Source organism: Acanthaster planci, linkage group LG01 (assembly GCF_054643075.1).
Source record: "Acanthaster planci isolate LZ-2023a linkage group LG01, COTS_SCS, whole genome shotgun sequence".
In the NCBI taxonomy this organism is placed as follows: Eukaryota; Metazoa; Echinodermata; class Asteroidea; order Valvatida; family Acanthasteridae; genus Acanthaster; species Acanthaster planci.
In genome coordinates this window covers 29,551,217-29,568,500 of record NC_141777.1, presented here as the reverse complement: position 1 = coordinate 29,568,500, position 17,284 = coordinate 29,551,217, and the positions used below count along the sequence as shown (strand labels likewise).

Below are 17,284 nucleotides of genomic sequence, written 5' to 3'. Positions count from 1 at the left end.
ATGGCATGGAGGAAGGAACACATTTCCTCCATACTTATGGCTCGTATCGGTAGTCTCACAACTACCCCCCCCCTTTGAAAAATTACTTCTGTTCGAACTAGTTTGCTTTTTGATGTATTTGTATGACCTGTCTTCAAGCTGTGGAACTCATTAGGTTTGTTAAAAGATTTAGCCCCCTTATCGCTATTCAAATAGAAATATAAGAAGTGTTTACTGAATAATTACAAGGGAAATGACTGAGCCTTACAGGCTACAGATTACAGATTTTATTGTTTTATTGGTCTAGGGATTCATTTACTCGTATTTATAATACATTTTTTCTTTGTTAATTGTTAGATGTAGATGATTTATATGTAATGTTTTTGTCCTACATGTCCAGTTATGTCTGTATAGGAGCCCTTACTCGACAACCTGTGCTTCTTAGTGGTCCCTCCACCTTTGTGTGTGAAATAAAGTGAAGTGAGAAAGGAAAACAGAGCCACTGAAAGAGACCCAACCTGCTGTTTCATCAAAGACAAGACAAGGGCCGTTTTCCTATGCTCAATTCGTCTCCGTTTAGGTTCGTGTAGGAAACCAACCCTCGATTGTGAGCCTAAAGCGTTTAACTTTTAAATTGAAATGCTGTAATGTTAGGCTCTTTTGCAACTTATCTGATGTTTTGTGGCACTATCAGCTTACTATTGCGCTTATAACCCCAAAGTCAGGAAGTAAAAAAAAAAGTTGAAGTCTCCCTCAAACCGAAGTCGAGTATTGGGAAATGGCCAAGGCACCAGCTCCATTTGGTTTCTGTCCATCTGCAATTAGGTTCATGTAGCTTCCCGTGCTGTATTCGCACAATTGGGATATGTCAAACTGTAGTTGGGAACGTGAACGTGCCCAACTTCAGTTGTCGTAAACATTGAAGAAAGGAAGAAAGAGGGCGGCAGTCCACTTTACGATGCTGCGCTGTATCAGATCTGTACTGCAGGTACGTACATGTACACTACGTGCGCGCTGTGATACGTGTATGTGTGTAAGTGGTATGTGGATATGCACATGTATAATGTATCTATACGTAGTAACTGCATGCTGCGAGTGACGTTAATGCAACTTGTTGCGACGGTGATCACTGACAATGGGCTGAAGATCAATCCGAAAATCCAGATAATCAGCGATCAATAAGTGGAATACAGGTGCTTGTATCACCGGCAACTTCACGAAAAAGTGTCTGCTTTCAACTTACACACCCCAGACTTGTGGATATAACTTTGAAGAAAGAGTAGAAACTTACACCTCCGGAAGTTTCTGTTGACAGTAGCCTCGGCGCCTAGGCCGACTGGGCCGTTTTTGTAATAGGTAAGTAGATTCGTGGCTGTAACATGCCTTACTTTACATCATGGACTGGAAAGAATAACGTAGTGTTTAGTCTCTATAACCAATGACATAATAGTATTGTTTGGATCAGGTGAAGTTTGATTTCATGTTCAGGGAAAGGGCCGAGACCCAGTTATGGTCCCAACTCCCATAGACTAATTCAGTTAGTTTGAGGCCATTTGTGGAATCTGCAGATAACTTTATCGTATGCTACATCATGCATGTCATGTACATGTATGTGCAGTCAATTTTTCATGCTAGTGCGATGGGACACCAGTGCACTTGCAGAAGAAACTTTACACCCATGATTTACAAGTTTTGTGAACATGTTTTTTCAAGTTTTTTAAAATACCACCCCAATGTAAAAATAAGCAGCTTTTCCTCTGACAATTTGAGTTTTTAGCCCAAGTTGAATGGACATCTCTTTAAATGAAAATAAAAGGTGAGGTGGGTGGCGAGTACGTGGTTACTAGACACTGAACCCTGCCGCACTTGCTTTTTCTGAATCAGTTTTCCCAGAATCTTAGTCAAAAATATTGAACTGAGGAATTGTGCCATAGATACATGTACGTTTAGGACAGGTGTGATAAAGTGGGCTTATCGGCACACATACAGTAGATCTGGTTGTTTCGAAACTTGTCTGTTTATTATAAATTTATGTGGGGCTGTGAAACAATGGTCTGTCAAAAATTATGATTATGTTCGGTGATATGATGGTCTGACATTTTGTCGATGTTATTTGTTCAACCCATTTAAAATCCATCGCATCAGAAAGAATATAGATTTTGATGCCACTTCCCTTTGTTGTAATTGTGTGAAGAGTTGACAACATTCTCAAAGCATTTTTTAAATGAATTTAAACCTTTATGTTTTTTAACAGTTTTGGTATTCATGATGTTCATTGAGATAATGTGATGATAATGTAATATTATAATGATAAATGTAGCACCCAAAAACTCAAACTTGTTGGCGAGTCTTCATAACTTGATGGCTATTTTTTAAAACATGTTGGCAGACAAGCAAAACTTGATAGGCCATCAGGCTTTTTTTTTACATTGGTAAACACTGTATCTCAGACTTCAGTTAAAGTTAAGGTCTTTCTCTGTAATCTTTCAGCACAACCAACATTTACAAGCCAGTTTTTGCATTTAGACTTGAAATTGATGTTCTTGAGAGCTGCATGTACAGTACATGTGTGGAAGAAGTGATTTTGACCGTGTTTCCATGGTAAATATTTTTAAGATGGCTGCTTTCAAGTAAAAACTGTCACTGTTGAAGGATGACGAGACAAGGGTAAATAATTTTAAAAATGCATTAATGAAAGAATTCTGTTCAAAAAAGGAACACCTTGGTGTACATTTACATGTACATACCTGACAAATGCGGAGCTGAAAATTGGAGACAAATTGAGGAAAGGTCAACTCTATTGTTTTGTCGTTGCCGGCTACCTGTACACAGGAGGTCATAATATGACCTAGGGCTTTGTTGGCAGTGGCCTAAGGCCCAGGCACATGTTGCAAAAGATTTCCTGTTTAGAAATAAAAAGTTTGGAACTAATTGTATCTAAAGAAAAAGTAAGGGCCATGAGTATTGTGAATTGAGAAAGAATGAACAGACTTCTGCTGCTTGTTGCACATCCTGAAGGATGATCAGATACTGGAATATGTATGGTATCTTGATCATTTTCATCGAGGAATTGGCATAGTTTTGATGAGCCACATGTTTTTTAGATATTCACAAGTTGCTCTTATTTTAAAACTGCGAGAAATACAGTTTCTCAACAACTTTGTACATTAATTTTAAAAAAAGCTGAAAACTTGACAATGCACCAGTTACATTATTACAATGAAATCACAGGTCGTTTGGCTCAAGATACCCACCCTTTTGCCAAAAAAAAAATCTTCAGTAAAAAAGATCTTACTTTCCGGCTCTTCTTTAGTTTGAAATTTATCAATATGGATATGGCATTCATGTTTATGTACATGTATGTACATGGACCGGTATGTGGGCATTGCAAAGAGTTAATAATGTAACAAAAAGCCTGTTTTTCATCTGAATTTTCATATTTTGCCTCCTGTTAACTTATTTCAAATTATGGAAATTATGGGTAGGACAAAAAGGTACTTACATGTATGACAAACTTTACAAATTACATGTTCATGTTCTCAATAACTTCTCAGATAATGGAATACATTTGTGAAATTTTTTTTTCTAGGAAACTTCGTTGAGTAAAGTTTCAAAATGAAAAACCATGCTTCATTTCACATTTTGTAAAGTTGAAGATGAAAACATTTTGGTGAAAAAGCTGCAAACAAGATGTATGCCAATTTATGCGTACATACTGGGTAAGTTCAAGAAACTAATCTTGCAGTATGTTTGGACGCATCACACTTTTAAATTTGATGTTGCCACAATGAAGGCCACTTTATTCCAGTGGTTTTCCCCTGTGCCTGTAGTGTGCTCTTGTAGAAATGAGAATTTGAAAGCTCTCCAGTTGATAGTCGGTAATTGTTTTAGCTCATGGGTTAAATGCACATACATATCTGTTGTGGCAAGAAAAAATGATGCATGTACAATGTACAGACTACATTGTAACTTGTCAACTGTTGCAAATTATTTCTGCCAGCGTTTTACTTGCACATTTATCTTCTGGTTATTAAGCCGGCTGGAAGGTTTGACACCTGCAGCCACTGATACCAGTACTTTTACCAAATGCCATGACCTACATGTACATGTATTATACATGTATACAGGATTTAGCCTTTCTGAAGTCATCCCAGTGAGGTTGAACAGGAGCAATTGAATTGCTTGGCGCACCGCAGTGACCGTGGTGACTAGAGACAGACTACAATAGGGCATGTCCCTCAGTACATATCATTACGTACTTGAGTTGTGATGCACAACATGTCATAGCTTGTTATTTGTTATTCAAGCCGAATATTCATTTAATTTTCAAAATGTCTTGAACTTTCTTGAAGTTCCTTGACTTTTTACTGGTACACGCATGTATGATTTTTGTAACAAAAGAAAGACCTGACCAATGTTATAAACATTGTAAGATACATGTACAATGTACCTGGTACATGTACATGAAGTAGACAAGTAAGACATGATTTATCTGAAGAAACTGTCATTTTGAATTCTGTTAACCATGAGCTCATCTGCTAGTCATATGGTACATGCATGTACATGGATATCATCCACCATTTTGCTTTGTGGTGTGGAAGTTTACAGGAGAAAAAGTATGACTTAAAAGTACTTAAAAGCACTTAAAAGTGCATGTATTCTCAAAAACAAAAATGAATCATAACAAGGTGACAAGAAAAGGTACATGTACATGTACATACTTGTACAAGTGCTTGATAGCAGTGAACTAAAAGAACTGAGTGTTACACGTAACATTGTTACTATTGTTTTAAGCAATAATATGCCATAACTGACTTGAAAGAAAGGGCACAAGTATGTATGTACATGTTAGCCTACATAAAAAAAACCCTGAATTTTGAATGTGATGTGCAAAGCAGTAGACCGGTGTCCAATTCAATTGCAGAAACCAGTTCGTGTTTTGCCACAGTGAGAAGATGATTGGGCACAGTTTGCTTTGGCAGGGCAACCACTTGTGATCCACAGCAGATCAATATTTATTTAGTCTCCCATGGGCAATACATTTAGCTCGTTTAAATTAAGAGGTTGTTTGTTACTTTGTTGTTTGTATGACCCTAGATGTTATCATTTTGTGAAGAATAAACCATTGGCTGTTAAGGTGGGGTGGGCCTACTGTACGTACAGCTTATGAATGTCAAAAAATTTCTTATTGCATAAATTGATACAAATTGCAATATGATATGGAACAACACCTTTACAAGTTGTGAGTTTGATTGTTCGATGGTAAACTCACTTACATTGGCATTCATGAAATGGATACGAATCTTGGATGCATACAATTGTTTTCCTGCTTATAAACATAAACATTTATCCTTGGAAAGGAATGCACATGTTTACTGTACAGTTTAATGTACATGTACTCTGTGTTTCTTATGGGGAAAAAAGGCATCATATTCCCTTTTCTTGAGAGAAAGAAATTCCTATTTACTTGCTCACAATTTGTTACTTTGTGGTGCAAGGTGTAATTTCATCAGTGAAAAGCTTTCTGTTTCTTTAGATTTAATGCAATAATATCTTTGTGTGTGCATTCAGAGTTCATGTACACGTAAAAACCACATTGTGTTACGTGCACATAAATGGATTTACATGATGGACATTGAACACTTAAGTTTCCAGTATTGGGTTTGAGTTTGTAGGTTGGTCGGATTTAAATTTAGTACAGTACATTGGAAGCTAATTTCAGCTTTGCGTGCAAATGCCATTCAACTGTACAATGCTCTAACCATAGATAACCCATACTGATGACAACGTACCTTGTTTACGTGTGTTCTTTCCTACAGTGATCAGTGGACCATAGGCCCCCACTGACTTCAAAGGAAAGTACACAAACAAAAACATATACTCTGTACATGATGTACATGTACATATGTACAGTCATCAGAATACACAGGCCATTAATTCTCTATTCAATCTCTGCATATTGTCTTCTTAATACACATCCTGGTGCAACACTTTCAAAGCTTCATGTACAGTATCTTGCCATGCTTCCTCCATGCTTGGGCTACTTCAGTTGAATAGAGTCTGTGTGGTGGTTGGCTGGGTTGGGTTTCCATGGTGCTGAATGGAGTAGTTTACACACAGAGAGTGAATAGGGGGATTCTTGGAGAAGTACTTACCATGAGGCATTATTGTAACTCTCTTTAAGGACAGCTGCATGATGTGCGTGTATACATATTGAACATGTGGGGGGTTTTCTTTTGAATGCTGGTACATTGCTGATTTGATTCGATTTATTCACCATTTCCACCAAATATTATTACCATAAAAAAATTGTAAAAGCAAAGTTAAAGATTCCCAAAAGTGGAAATAGTAGGGATAACGCAAAAAGGTTAAATTAACTTATTTCCATTGGGCTCCCAAGTGATGAGAGATTAAGCAAAATAAGTACAATAAAATACCGACAGAGTAAAATCATTCACAAAATTTAAAAAACCATAAAAAATACCACAATCAACACACACTATCAGAACATTGCTCTGCAAACTCTGACAATTACACTGTTGCATATATCCATAACTTGTACAAATAATCAAAAAGTTGTGTTTAACCCCGTTCTTTACAAATACATGTTGTTACAAAAAAAAAACACAACTATTTACACAAAACAAAAAACAACCATAAAACTTAATACTTAGTGCGTCAATTAAAATTATAATTAAGACAGTAATTGATAGATATCCAAAAAGAAATGTAATTTGTTTATGTCGGTGATTATTTACATTAAAATATCAAAATTCAAGCATAAAAATTGAAGGCCTTAAAGCATCATTTACAAGCTTATTGCACTAAAAATATATGTGCCATCCTGCAGGTGCATTGTACATGTATATCGGGTATATACAGTATTCAACTTTATTTAGTTGTATTCGGCAGCATGAATTTTATAAAAAGAACTCTTCCAGCTTCTTTTTGAATAAGTATTTCCTTTCACACTGTTTTAGGGTGAATAGCAGTGAATTCCATGATTTAATCCCGGTCTAAAAAAACAAGTTAATGTCCGTTCCTTTGATGTGGGGAGCATAAAAATTGAACTGATTAGATCTCGTGGGGTAATGATGGACATCTCTAATATAAGTGAAGTTGTGTTGGAGGTAGTTTGGAGAGATTTGGTTAAAAATGTTAAAACACGACTTGCCTTGAGAAATTCTACTTGATGTTTAATGTCCAGCCACCCTATTTCGTGAAGCTCATTGAGCCTTGTACATGTATGTACATGTACATTGCATATACAGGTGGTATCCCCAAAATGCACTAAGCTGTACTAAACACGGGAGAACTTTTGTACTGGGTAGTTATTGTGACCTTAAAGGTTTCATAATGTTCATGACACTGTAACCTGCTGCCGACAATACACATGGGATCATGAGAGAGTCAACTTCACCACTAATATTTCCAAACATGTGTAAAAGAAAAATACAAAGAGATGGGATATTTTCCTTGTGTTCATTGGTTACCTGTTTACGCATACATTGTACATGTAGATAACTGGTATTACGGGAGTGCAGAATTGTGCCCTTTCATCATAGAAATAAATGTAAGCCCTACAAAGTACAGCTGCACACACATGTATGTGTCAGTGCCAGCATGAGCATAAAATGATTTGGTCAGAACCTTTTTTTTTTTTAGTATTACCTGTGAATACCTACATGTACATGTGATAATTTGTAAGGGTGTTGCCGTGTTGGGATGTAACTCATTTTTTTAGGTTAAACATACATATTCTAAAATATCTTTTAAAAAATATCTAGAGTAACAAAAATTCATCTCTTAATCTTGGAAAAGGTAACAAAAGCCATCTTTTGCTCTCTTGAAAAGTTAAAACATTTAGTTTCTTTCCTCTACAGAAGTGCACAGATCTGACTGCTGATGGTACATGTACGTGGTTGATGTTTTTATCTAAACCAGTCTATTGTGTGGCACTCTCCTTAAGTCTGATCCTGGTGGTTGTGCACAAAAGCAGCAGGCCACTGACGGACCAAAGCATTGAACACCCTGAAAGAATCCAGTTTCCATTCTGAGGAATGCAAGAGAATCTCAAAGCCAATCAATACCAGTCACTCTCCCATTTCAGTCAATATTTATTCAACCCCTCTTTGCACAAGGCGGAATGGCCAGAAAATGATATTGATTGGGTTGATGTTTGCAGTATCGTCTCTAGCACTTGCCTGATGTACTTTAATTAGAAATTGGCTCCGTGGCCCCTATCTATGCCATCAGAGAACTACATTTACAGTATACATGTACCCCATTATGGCAAACACCAGCTATCCACCAGCAAAGGATACATAACGGTGCATGTACATGTACATGCGGCATGTTTGAACGGCTGTCAGATATGTAATGAAGGACGGGAAAACCTTGTCAATTTTTTCACTATTAAGTGTTTAATGTAAACACTTTCTAGTCAGTGCTAGTGAAATGGATTTTAGATTTAGCTGATTTTTTTAAGGGTTTTGTTTGTTTGTTCGTTTGTTTTTGTTTTGTTTTAAGAATGATTAACCTTTCATTTTTTGTTTGGAGTAGGTCTACAGTTCAAGACAGACAAACTTTTATCAGCAGGCCACAAAGAACTGCATTTTTGTGCATTTTTAAAAATTGATTGGATGGAGGCAGTTGACAGATCCAGGAATAATCTGAGTAGCAATTTCCTGTCTTCAAGATTCTAGGGATTTAAGTACAGTTGTCCTGTGTACAGACAGCTGAGGGAGTGTCTCAAAGATCGGGCATGTTTCTGTTCCGTTGGACTGTTTCCACTGGAACGCTTTGTGCATAGACCGTTCGTTCCTGGCAGCGTTCTTTTGGGAACATGTGTTCCCAGTGGAACGGTCCCGCTGTTACATTCACAGTCGGGAAGAACGATTTCTGGCATTCGTTTTCTAGACCATGCATCTGAGGCATGGCAGCTGGAGCGCAGCATTTTGTGATTTACTCCTCCAGAAGGTTAACTTTTGTCCCGTTTTTCTTGTTTGCCATACTCACCATGACGTATACATGTATGCGTAACTTACCATGCAATTCAGAGTATTTCTGGACACCGCTAATTTTATTGTTTTAATTAATGTTAACGTCTGTACTTGCGAGTTTATTCTTCATTGTCAGGCTTGTGTGGTAGAGGGGCTTATCATTGCAATGTTTCCACACATTAGTATTCCATCATATCATAAGTACTGATTGCCCTACCCTTGTTTGTCATGGCAGACACTGTTTTTGGACATTGGGCTAAGATTAGTACACTGTACTTGTACATAGGTGATTGAAGCTACCCGTATAAGGATATTCTGATGGATCCCGTCGGACCGTTCTCACAGTGTTCCCACGTGGAACGTGACTGTTCCTAATGGGAACGTTTCAACTGTCACAAAGTACGAGACGCTCCCTAAATGAAAGATTGGCAGGTTAAATCTAGTTTCAGGTACAAACACAGACACTAAATACATGTACATGTATGCTACACCTGCTCCCCCTGCATGTATTTATGGGCATTCTAGCCTTGTTTGTGCTTTCATGCAATGAACTCTGTTACTGAGATGCTAATATGATAAATACCAACTGCTGCAGAAAGTACTTGAGTGTGTAAACGCCTTCAATGGTGGACCTATAACAATAGGGGACAATAGGGTCCATGGTTGCCGAAGAGTCCACGGTTGGAAAACGTGTACAAAACATATGGGAGGTCTTCCGAAAAAGTTAAAGTATGAACAAAAGAGGGACAATAGGGAGTCCACGATTGAAGGCTTTTACACACTTGTGTGTACATGTAAGTTGTTTAAAAGCAGCAGTTAAGGAATTTTGTCTGATAGCCTTCATTTGCATTTTCTGCAGATTGAACCCGACATCTGTACATTTCATCTGTGAACCTGTGCGAAGGACTATTGACATTGGAAGTAAAGCAAGAATGGCAGTGGCTATCACCTATGTGCTTCAGGAGTGATATGTCAAGCTACAGTCCTGACACCATGTGAAAGAAACCGAGACGTCATGAAGTTGCCTGTTTCCCCCGGATTGCAGCTTTGTGTACCTTCGCACCCTGCATGCTGGTGAATATTTGCAGGGACGTTCATATTCAGCCATTCCTTCTGCAGTGGGACTGGTGCATACACTGTTCTTTTCCCCAAGGACCGTATGGCTGAGGAGGCAGCCCATGGCAGGTTGGAGGAAGAGCAAGAGGAAGGGGAGGATTCGGATGTTGCCGCTTACAGGAACCTCATTGTGGAGATGGAGAGGGAGATTGAAGAGCAGTCACCGGACTCGTCCACAGAGTATGAAAACAAGGGCCTGCTCAAAACGTCACACTTTGACATGCCTTGTCTAGGCACCCCACCGCGCCCTCTTAATGGGATCCTTGCAAATTCACACAAGGGCGGACAGGGCTCTGCCAATGCAAGTGGATTGGTCAGACCCGCATGTGATTCCCCTGATTACGGTCTTGCAGGCAGGGGTTCCCCTGTCAGGAGTGCTCACACACCCCCTGGGGATCCGGAGGAGAGGTTGACACCGACTTCACCACGGAGTAGCTCCCCGATTCTGATTCACACTCCCTCACCTGTGCTGAATCGCAGCACCTCCCCGCTGTGTGAGAAGAAGCCGAGGAGGAATCGCAAGACTCCTGTGGTCTCCGACCCCGTGATTCAAGTGAAGGCTGCTGCTGAAAATCCCCCCAGAAACGGCAAGACACGGTTGATAGACGATATTGACTCCATTGAGAGGCAAAAGGCAGCACTTGGAGAGAAACCAGAGCCTCCAAAGTCCACAGTGAGAACTTTCAAACAACGCTCAGCTCAGGAGAACTTTGGCCTGTATGGTCTTCTTACACCTGCTCTTTGTCTTGTGCCTGCTGTTGATGGGGTAAGTCAGTCAGTTCATAATATTTGATATTGCGTTGGCACGTAAGTATCGTTTGGTTACTTGAGTAATCAATCAATATATTGATTTTCAGTTACATTTGTCCTGTTTGATTCATGAGAAGTTGCCCAATTCTTCTGAAATCAAAAATCTTAATAGACATCCTGTTTTTTAAAGCAAAATATTTGGGATGAACACAAAGGGTGTAGTTGAAAGCTAAAAGTAGATCACATGGCTTGGAAGATGAGCATAATTTTCCAGACCAACTTCTTGCTTCTTTATTATTGCTGATGAAGACTAGTAGGCAAAAAGCTGTTGTTTGATTAGAATCAAATCATGAAGGAAAAGGAAGCAATTGATCATAAAGATACAAGATACCTGAAAACTTGTAGCCAAATATTTAACGTATCAGTAATCATAAGATTTTAAATTTATTGAGCATGTACATGCATGTTTACATCAGTTGGTTTGTTTGGTGAGGGAGCAGTTATAAATGTAATACCTTCATTCTCCACCCCTCTCCATGATCAAAGATGATGTACATACGTGGTACATGTACATTACCTGTATGTGTATCGCTGGGTACACAAGAAGATAAACAGTAATACAGTCCTTTATTCAACTTTTCCATTTTTATATGCAGTGAGGCAAAACCAAACCAATTTGATTCAGAAACTTTTTTATGATGAGTATAAAATATTTTCAATGCTTGTCTTGACTATACAAACATACTGGTAGGTCAGACTACTCTGTTTTACACACCAAAGTGTTTGAAAGCCTGCTAAAGTCACAATCAGTCTAGCAGAATTCTGATCTAAAGTAGCGCATGCTGTCTGCTTTGAAAAGTTCACCGTACATGTAACCTCTAGCAATCATTCAAAATGAACCTTGTGATTTCAATGAGCTTGGCACAATTGAGGTACATGTACATGTAGTAAACCTTAGTCAGAATTACAGGTACATGTACTTTATTGGGACTCAATGCCCTTTTGTAAAGTTTGGTTACCATAAAAAATGTACTTTATTTCCTGCAAATCATTCATGGGTAATTCCAGAAATTAGGGGTCCAAAAGTGTGACATTTTTGTGTCCCTGTTACATCTGACCTTTGTTATTTGACATGGAAATATCACCGGCATTGATTTCAAACTACTGGTATCACTATTGTTTGGCAGGTAATTGCATAAATTCATCACTTTTGGAAATCATATGTCAGATGTGAGAGGGACACAAAAAATGGACCCCTAATTTCTGGAATGACCCCGGTACGTGTACCCTCGTGTCTTTGGAAGATTGTATTAAGTTGAGGGAAGTCCTTAACCAAAATGCCATTTGGATAAATCCTCACAAGCTATAAACTGCTGACTTGGACCATGGATGTACATGTAGGCCATACTGAGACGTGCATTTATTGGAGTCTTGCACGCACTGCTGGGAATCACAGACTATTAAATCAACAACGGCATAAAATTCCAGCTATGTGTAATTGCAGCCAACATGTCAATTTAACTTAAGGTCCTTGTCAACTGTTAACCTGTTCCTCACTGGTGACATAAGGCAAAGACTTATAAACTTGGCACCATGGAGACACCATTTGGTCAATATTTGCTTGCCCGGTTCCTATGTACAGTGCACTCTTATCAGTACCCACACATGCCAACCAGGACATCTTTTTTAATTGTGGAAGGGTGCTTCAGTGTTGCCCATGGAGCTATGGTACATGTATGCATGTGTACAGTTTACGTGTACACATGATATCACCGGTTCTAGACTTGTACAATGTATAATTTTCAGGTGATTGGTGAGGAAGAAGGAATCAGATACATGTACATGTAGGTTTTGCAACCAATAACTGGGGTCAGCTCATAATTCCGATGCCTCATAAGTCCCAAAAAAAGCGTTTGAGAATGTCCATAAGTCCAACGCCTCATAGGTCCGACGCCTCATAAGACCAACGCCTCATAGGTCCGACGCCTCATAGGTCCTACGTCTCATAAGTCTGACAAATGCATTTAAAAGTTCCAAGTTTTTCAGCCGATGGCATAGATCCAACACCTCAAAAAAATCTGACACCTCGAAAGTCTGACGTTTGATTTGACGCTCGTTATGAGCGTATGAAAACGGCGCTAGGAACAAGATTGGTTCCCGGTGCTGCAAGTATGGTGTACTATTTATGACACATACAAACATTTTTAAGATTTCAAAAGTATTACAGTCAAAAAAATGCCTTTTATATTTAGGAAGTATCATACATGTACATGTACATCATTCTTACACGTAGTGGTACAATGTATTTTGGATTAAAAAAAATACTGGACCAGTGTACGAACTGTGCCGGTAGTCCACTTGATTTAGTTTTTCTAACAGGGTCAGTACCATGGGCACGAGTAGGGCACAAAGTTGAATCTTGCTCGTAGGCGACATGTCGCGCGGGCCCGCACTCCTCCATGTTTCACAGTCAATTGCACTGATGCCTCATTAAGTCCGACACCTCGTTGGTCCGACGTCGGATTTATGAGGCGTCAGACCTATGAGGCATTGGAACTACATGTATTAGGCTGAAAAAAATATTGCCCGTAAATCCGACTCCTAATTATTCCAACGCCTCATAAGTCTGATTATTCAGACTTTTGAGGGGTCAGACCTATGAGGCGTCGGACTTACGATACGCACCCTAGTAACTCATGGCAGTGCTTTAAGAAATGAAGCCATTAGCAGCTGCTGAATTGAAGAAATGGTGGTAATATTTCATGTGGGTTACATGTTTTAAAAACAAGTAAAATCGGCTCCATTGGAAAAATTAAGGGTGAACTGCCAGGGCCTGTGAAAATTATCGGAGGATTTGGGACTATTATTAGGATTCAGGCCCAGGGAAAGGAACCTACAGTACGTGTACATGTATTATAGATGGCACAGAAAGAAATCTGCTTGTTCAGATTTTCAGTGTATTATGCTTAGATTGTCACTGTTTTTATGCAGTGGTACATAAACAATACATACATGTACTGTACTTGTACACAAGTATACAGTGTACATGTATGTATGCAGTGCCCAATCCACTTTCTTTTCAACTGATAACAGGCATTTTTTAAAGTAACTTGCTCCGCACATGAGCACAAGCCTTGTATTCCAAATGATTAATGGATAGTTAATTAAGTTTGACAAGGTGGGAGTTTGAGTGTTTGTTTTGAGAGTCTGTGCAGGCAGACTGTACCCATGATGATTGATCATCGCTTAGGGTGGATTTAGAACTTTAAGGTATTAGACATGTTATACTGGTAATTTAATAGAATTTGTGAGTACAGTAGACGTGTGCTTTGCACGTCATTTTCTTGAGCAGAGAAGCACTTGGAACACTTATTGGAAAGCCTCAGTCTAAGTGTTGTTTGTACTACTGGCTTGAAGGGAGCTGGTTCTCCCCTCCCCTCCCCCCAAAAATATATATAGCCATGGAGTACATGTGGATGGATAGATCTAGCTAATTTACCTTTTTTCCTTTTTTGTTGCTTCTTCAGAAATTGGAATAAAAATATTGTCTTGAGAGTCTTATGTGTAGGTTGAACCTGCTTTGGGTTTTTGGCATCCTTTTTTGTGTAACTCTGGCATCCCTCTGCTAATACTCAAATGCGGTGTGTGTGACGCAAGTAGTAGTACCGAATCCGGGCCATAATCTATCGTTTACTGCTTTTTAAACCACCACCTTACTCTTGTGGTTGACAGCACGATGCCTTGACCCGGACTTTCTCCGATCTCTGTGGCGAGCACCGGGAGCTGAAGTTGGCCGCAGCTCACATTGACGATGCCATCAATGGCCGGGGCAAATGGGGCAAAGCAAGAGCCTTCTTCACTTCCAGACAGGGACAGTTGTAAGTCCAAAATGCTTTCTTCCCTCCTCTTTCCTTTAACCCTGATGTGTACAATAAAACATGACTTGATCCTGTTCCTTCCACCGGGATCCCACAAAATGATCTCTGAGGCCATTTTGGTTTAGTTTGTATTGGAAAGAGCAAACTGAGTTCTTCATTTTGGTTCAGAATTCACATACATGTAGCATCCTGTTGAAAATGGCCGTTACATTGATGTTTGAAAACTGTGGAAGGTTCCTATTGATTTGCGTTGTGTAAGATTCTCTGAAAGGCATTTACGTGTAACTCAGAAGTGGCTATGATGACTTGTCACTCATTGGTGAGGATTAAACATATTCAATAGTGGACAGAAGTTGTTGCATATTGTTGGATTTACAAGTCAACACAGGCGGCAGTGTAATGTGACATAGCTAATGTTCTACCTGTACTCTGCTCTATGGAACAAAACCAGTATTATTAATTTAGTTTTTCTTTTTGTTGAATCCACTGGGATGCAAAGAGACAGCTTGATGCGGACCAGGGTTAACCCTACATGTACATGTATGATCATGTTGCAGTGTGTGTAAACAGCTGTTGTACATGGACCTCCATATTGTCATGATTGAAGTTTAACAGGTGTGAACGAGGGTTAGGCCTCAAACATAGCAAGGATTGATTGCTTCTCATTTGAATTACCTTTGTCATTACCAAAGTACATGTTTATTGAAAACATAAACTGGACATCAGCTGAACTTAGAAAAAGGTTTGGGGGCTTGTAGCTACATGTACAATATTTAAACCAGGTTTTTGAATTCATTTTAGCATAATGTAGCTCAGTTGAAATTATGAAACTCGTTGGAATAATCTGTTTGATTGGAAGGTTGTTTTCTTTCATGTCATCTTCAGATGCTTCAAGGTGATCAACAATAAGTCTTTCACTGTCGTCGTGCTGTTAGCAGCAGTGCTGCACATGATCATGGCTTTCCTTGAGCCGCCAGCAGTACAACAGTGAGTGACCACATTCCCCCAGACACTTCTGATTCTAGAGCGTCATTGAAAAAGTTTGGTTTGTTTGTTGCAGTAGTGCGTAGACACTCTGCTGTTGCATGGTACTGTAATGCATCTATTTACAAAAATTAAAGTAAGTTGACACAGATGTACGTGTGTATGAGTTACTTTAGGCCCCAGAGCGAAGAACAATGACATTCCAAACAACTTTTGAAAGTAGTAAACCGTAAATGGAACAGTTTACATGGGAAAAGATTACAGTTGTAAAATTGTAACACCAAAGATTTGGTATGTGCAAGTAACAAGTAAGCAGAGCTGATTGTCTAGAACACTGTCTGCCTTCAGGACATCTCCTGCAGTCTTCGTGTTAACAATGGTCTCCTTGCTGGTGTATACCATTGATGTCTGGGTGAACATAGGCTTTCTCTCATGGCGAGTGTTTTGGTCGTTGGACGAGAACAAGTGGATGAGGTAAGTGATGCCGTATTATCACAAGTTCTCTAAGAGGCAATGCCGACACAGTGACACATCATAGTGTAAATAAGACTTCTTTGTACTCAACCGTTTCCTTACTGAAAGAAAAACTATCAAGTGATTTTGGTTTTTAAAAACACTTTTTAGAAATTTACGACCATTGTTTTCTTTTGTGGTCAAATTTCTTACGCAGCTTTCACGTTACTCTTATTCCTTTCCTTTGTTTTACTTCCAGAACGGAGTTTGTGTTTTTATGCATGTTCAGCGTAGATTTTGTAATGCTGGTCATTCAAGAAATAGTGCAAGTTGTAAGTATGGCCATTGTTAGTTATGTAGTGTGCAACTTTATTTGCAAGACAAGATCTCAGCAGATCATTCAGTGAATGAATCTGTGCATTATCAGATGTCAAATTTGTCAGCATCTTGTCCAAAATCTAGAAATGTGTTGCATCTGGTTGGGTCTAGCAAATTCGTTCATTCTTAACGCTGTGAGTTACATCATAAAAATGAATTTCACCGGTGCCTCCCTCCACCTTTGCCATAGCCTTTGCAGGTGACAAACTGTTGTCTTTATAATAATGATTCTGAGTAAAAATTAAGGCAGCATTTTAGCCCTTCTAATATATTTCAACTGTAAGATTTTCTTCCAAAAAAAAAATGCCTTCCTCAGCAGATTTATGCTGATTTGAATGCAGTGGTTTTAAATATGCTTCACGTCCCTGCTAACAGGACACACATCTCAACTGAGTTGCATTGTACATGTACGTAATTTTATTCATTTAATTTTTGTACAGCGTCTTTTACAACCTTTCCGATGTCTGCGGGCAGTCATCATCATGTGCAAATTGAAGAATGTCGGTCACATCTTTGATACCGTCCTCTCCATTGTGATCAACCTTATCAAAGTAAGTTTTACCTCAACCTCACCCACCCCAGATAGTGGTATTAGCATACCTTCAGATTAAAGTCTCCTCCGCAAAACTGTGTAACAAGTCTTTATCAGTAGCCAGAGTAGCAGATATAGTTTCAATTAGATTTTTTATCTGTCAGATTTCCACGGTTTAACATGTGTTATTTGTTTGCTCTTTTCCCCGTGCA

The 17,284-nt window shown here is 38.9% G+C and overlaps 1 protein-coding gene across 3 annotated transcripts in view; it reads left to right on the top strand.

The window, feature by feature from the left end:
• Positions 1 to 1,047: 1,047 nt before the first annotated feature.
• Positions 1,048 to 17,284, top strand: part of LOC110983191 (uncharacterized) — a 36,622-nt gene continuing 20,385 nt past the window's right edge. For all 3 annotated transcript variants that reach the window (XM_022242248.2, XM_022242245.2, XM_022242244.2), the window contains exons 1-7: positions 1,048 to 1,335; positions 9,841 to 10,863; positions 14,580 to 14,725; positions 15,611 to 15,712; positions 16,058 to 16,183; positions 16,422 to 16,494; positions 16,981 to 17,091. In XM_022242248.2, the coding sequence (XP_022097940.2) occupies positions 10,141 to 10,863; positions 14,580 to 14,725; positions 15,611 to 15,712; positions 16,058 to 16,183; positions 16,422 to 16,494; positions 16,981 to 17,091 (1,281 nt within the window). In that variant the 5' untranslated portion in view covers positions 1,048 to 1,335; positions 9,841 to 10,140. The remainder of the gene's footprint in view (positions 1,336 to 9,840; positions 10,864 to 14,579; positions 14,726 to 15,610; positions 15,713 to 16,057; positions 16,184 to 16,421; positions 16,495 to 16,980; positions 17,092 to 17,284) is intronic.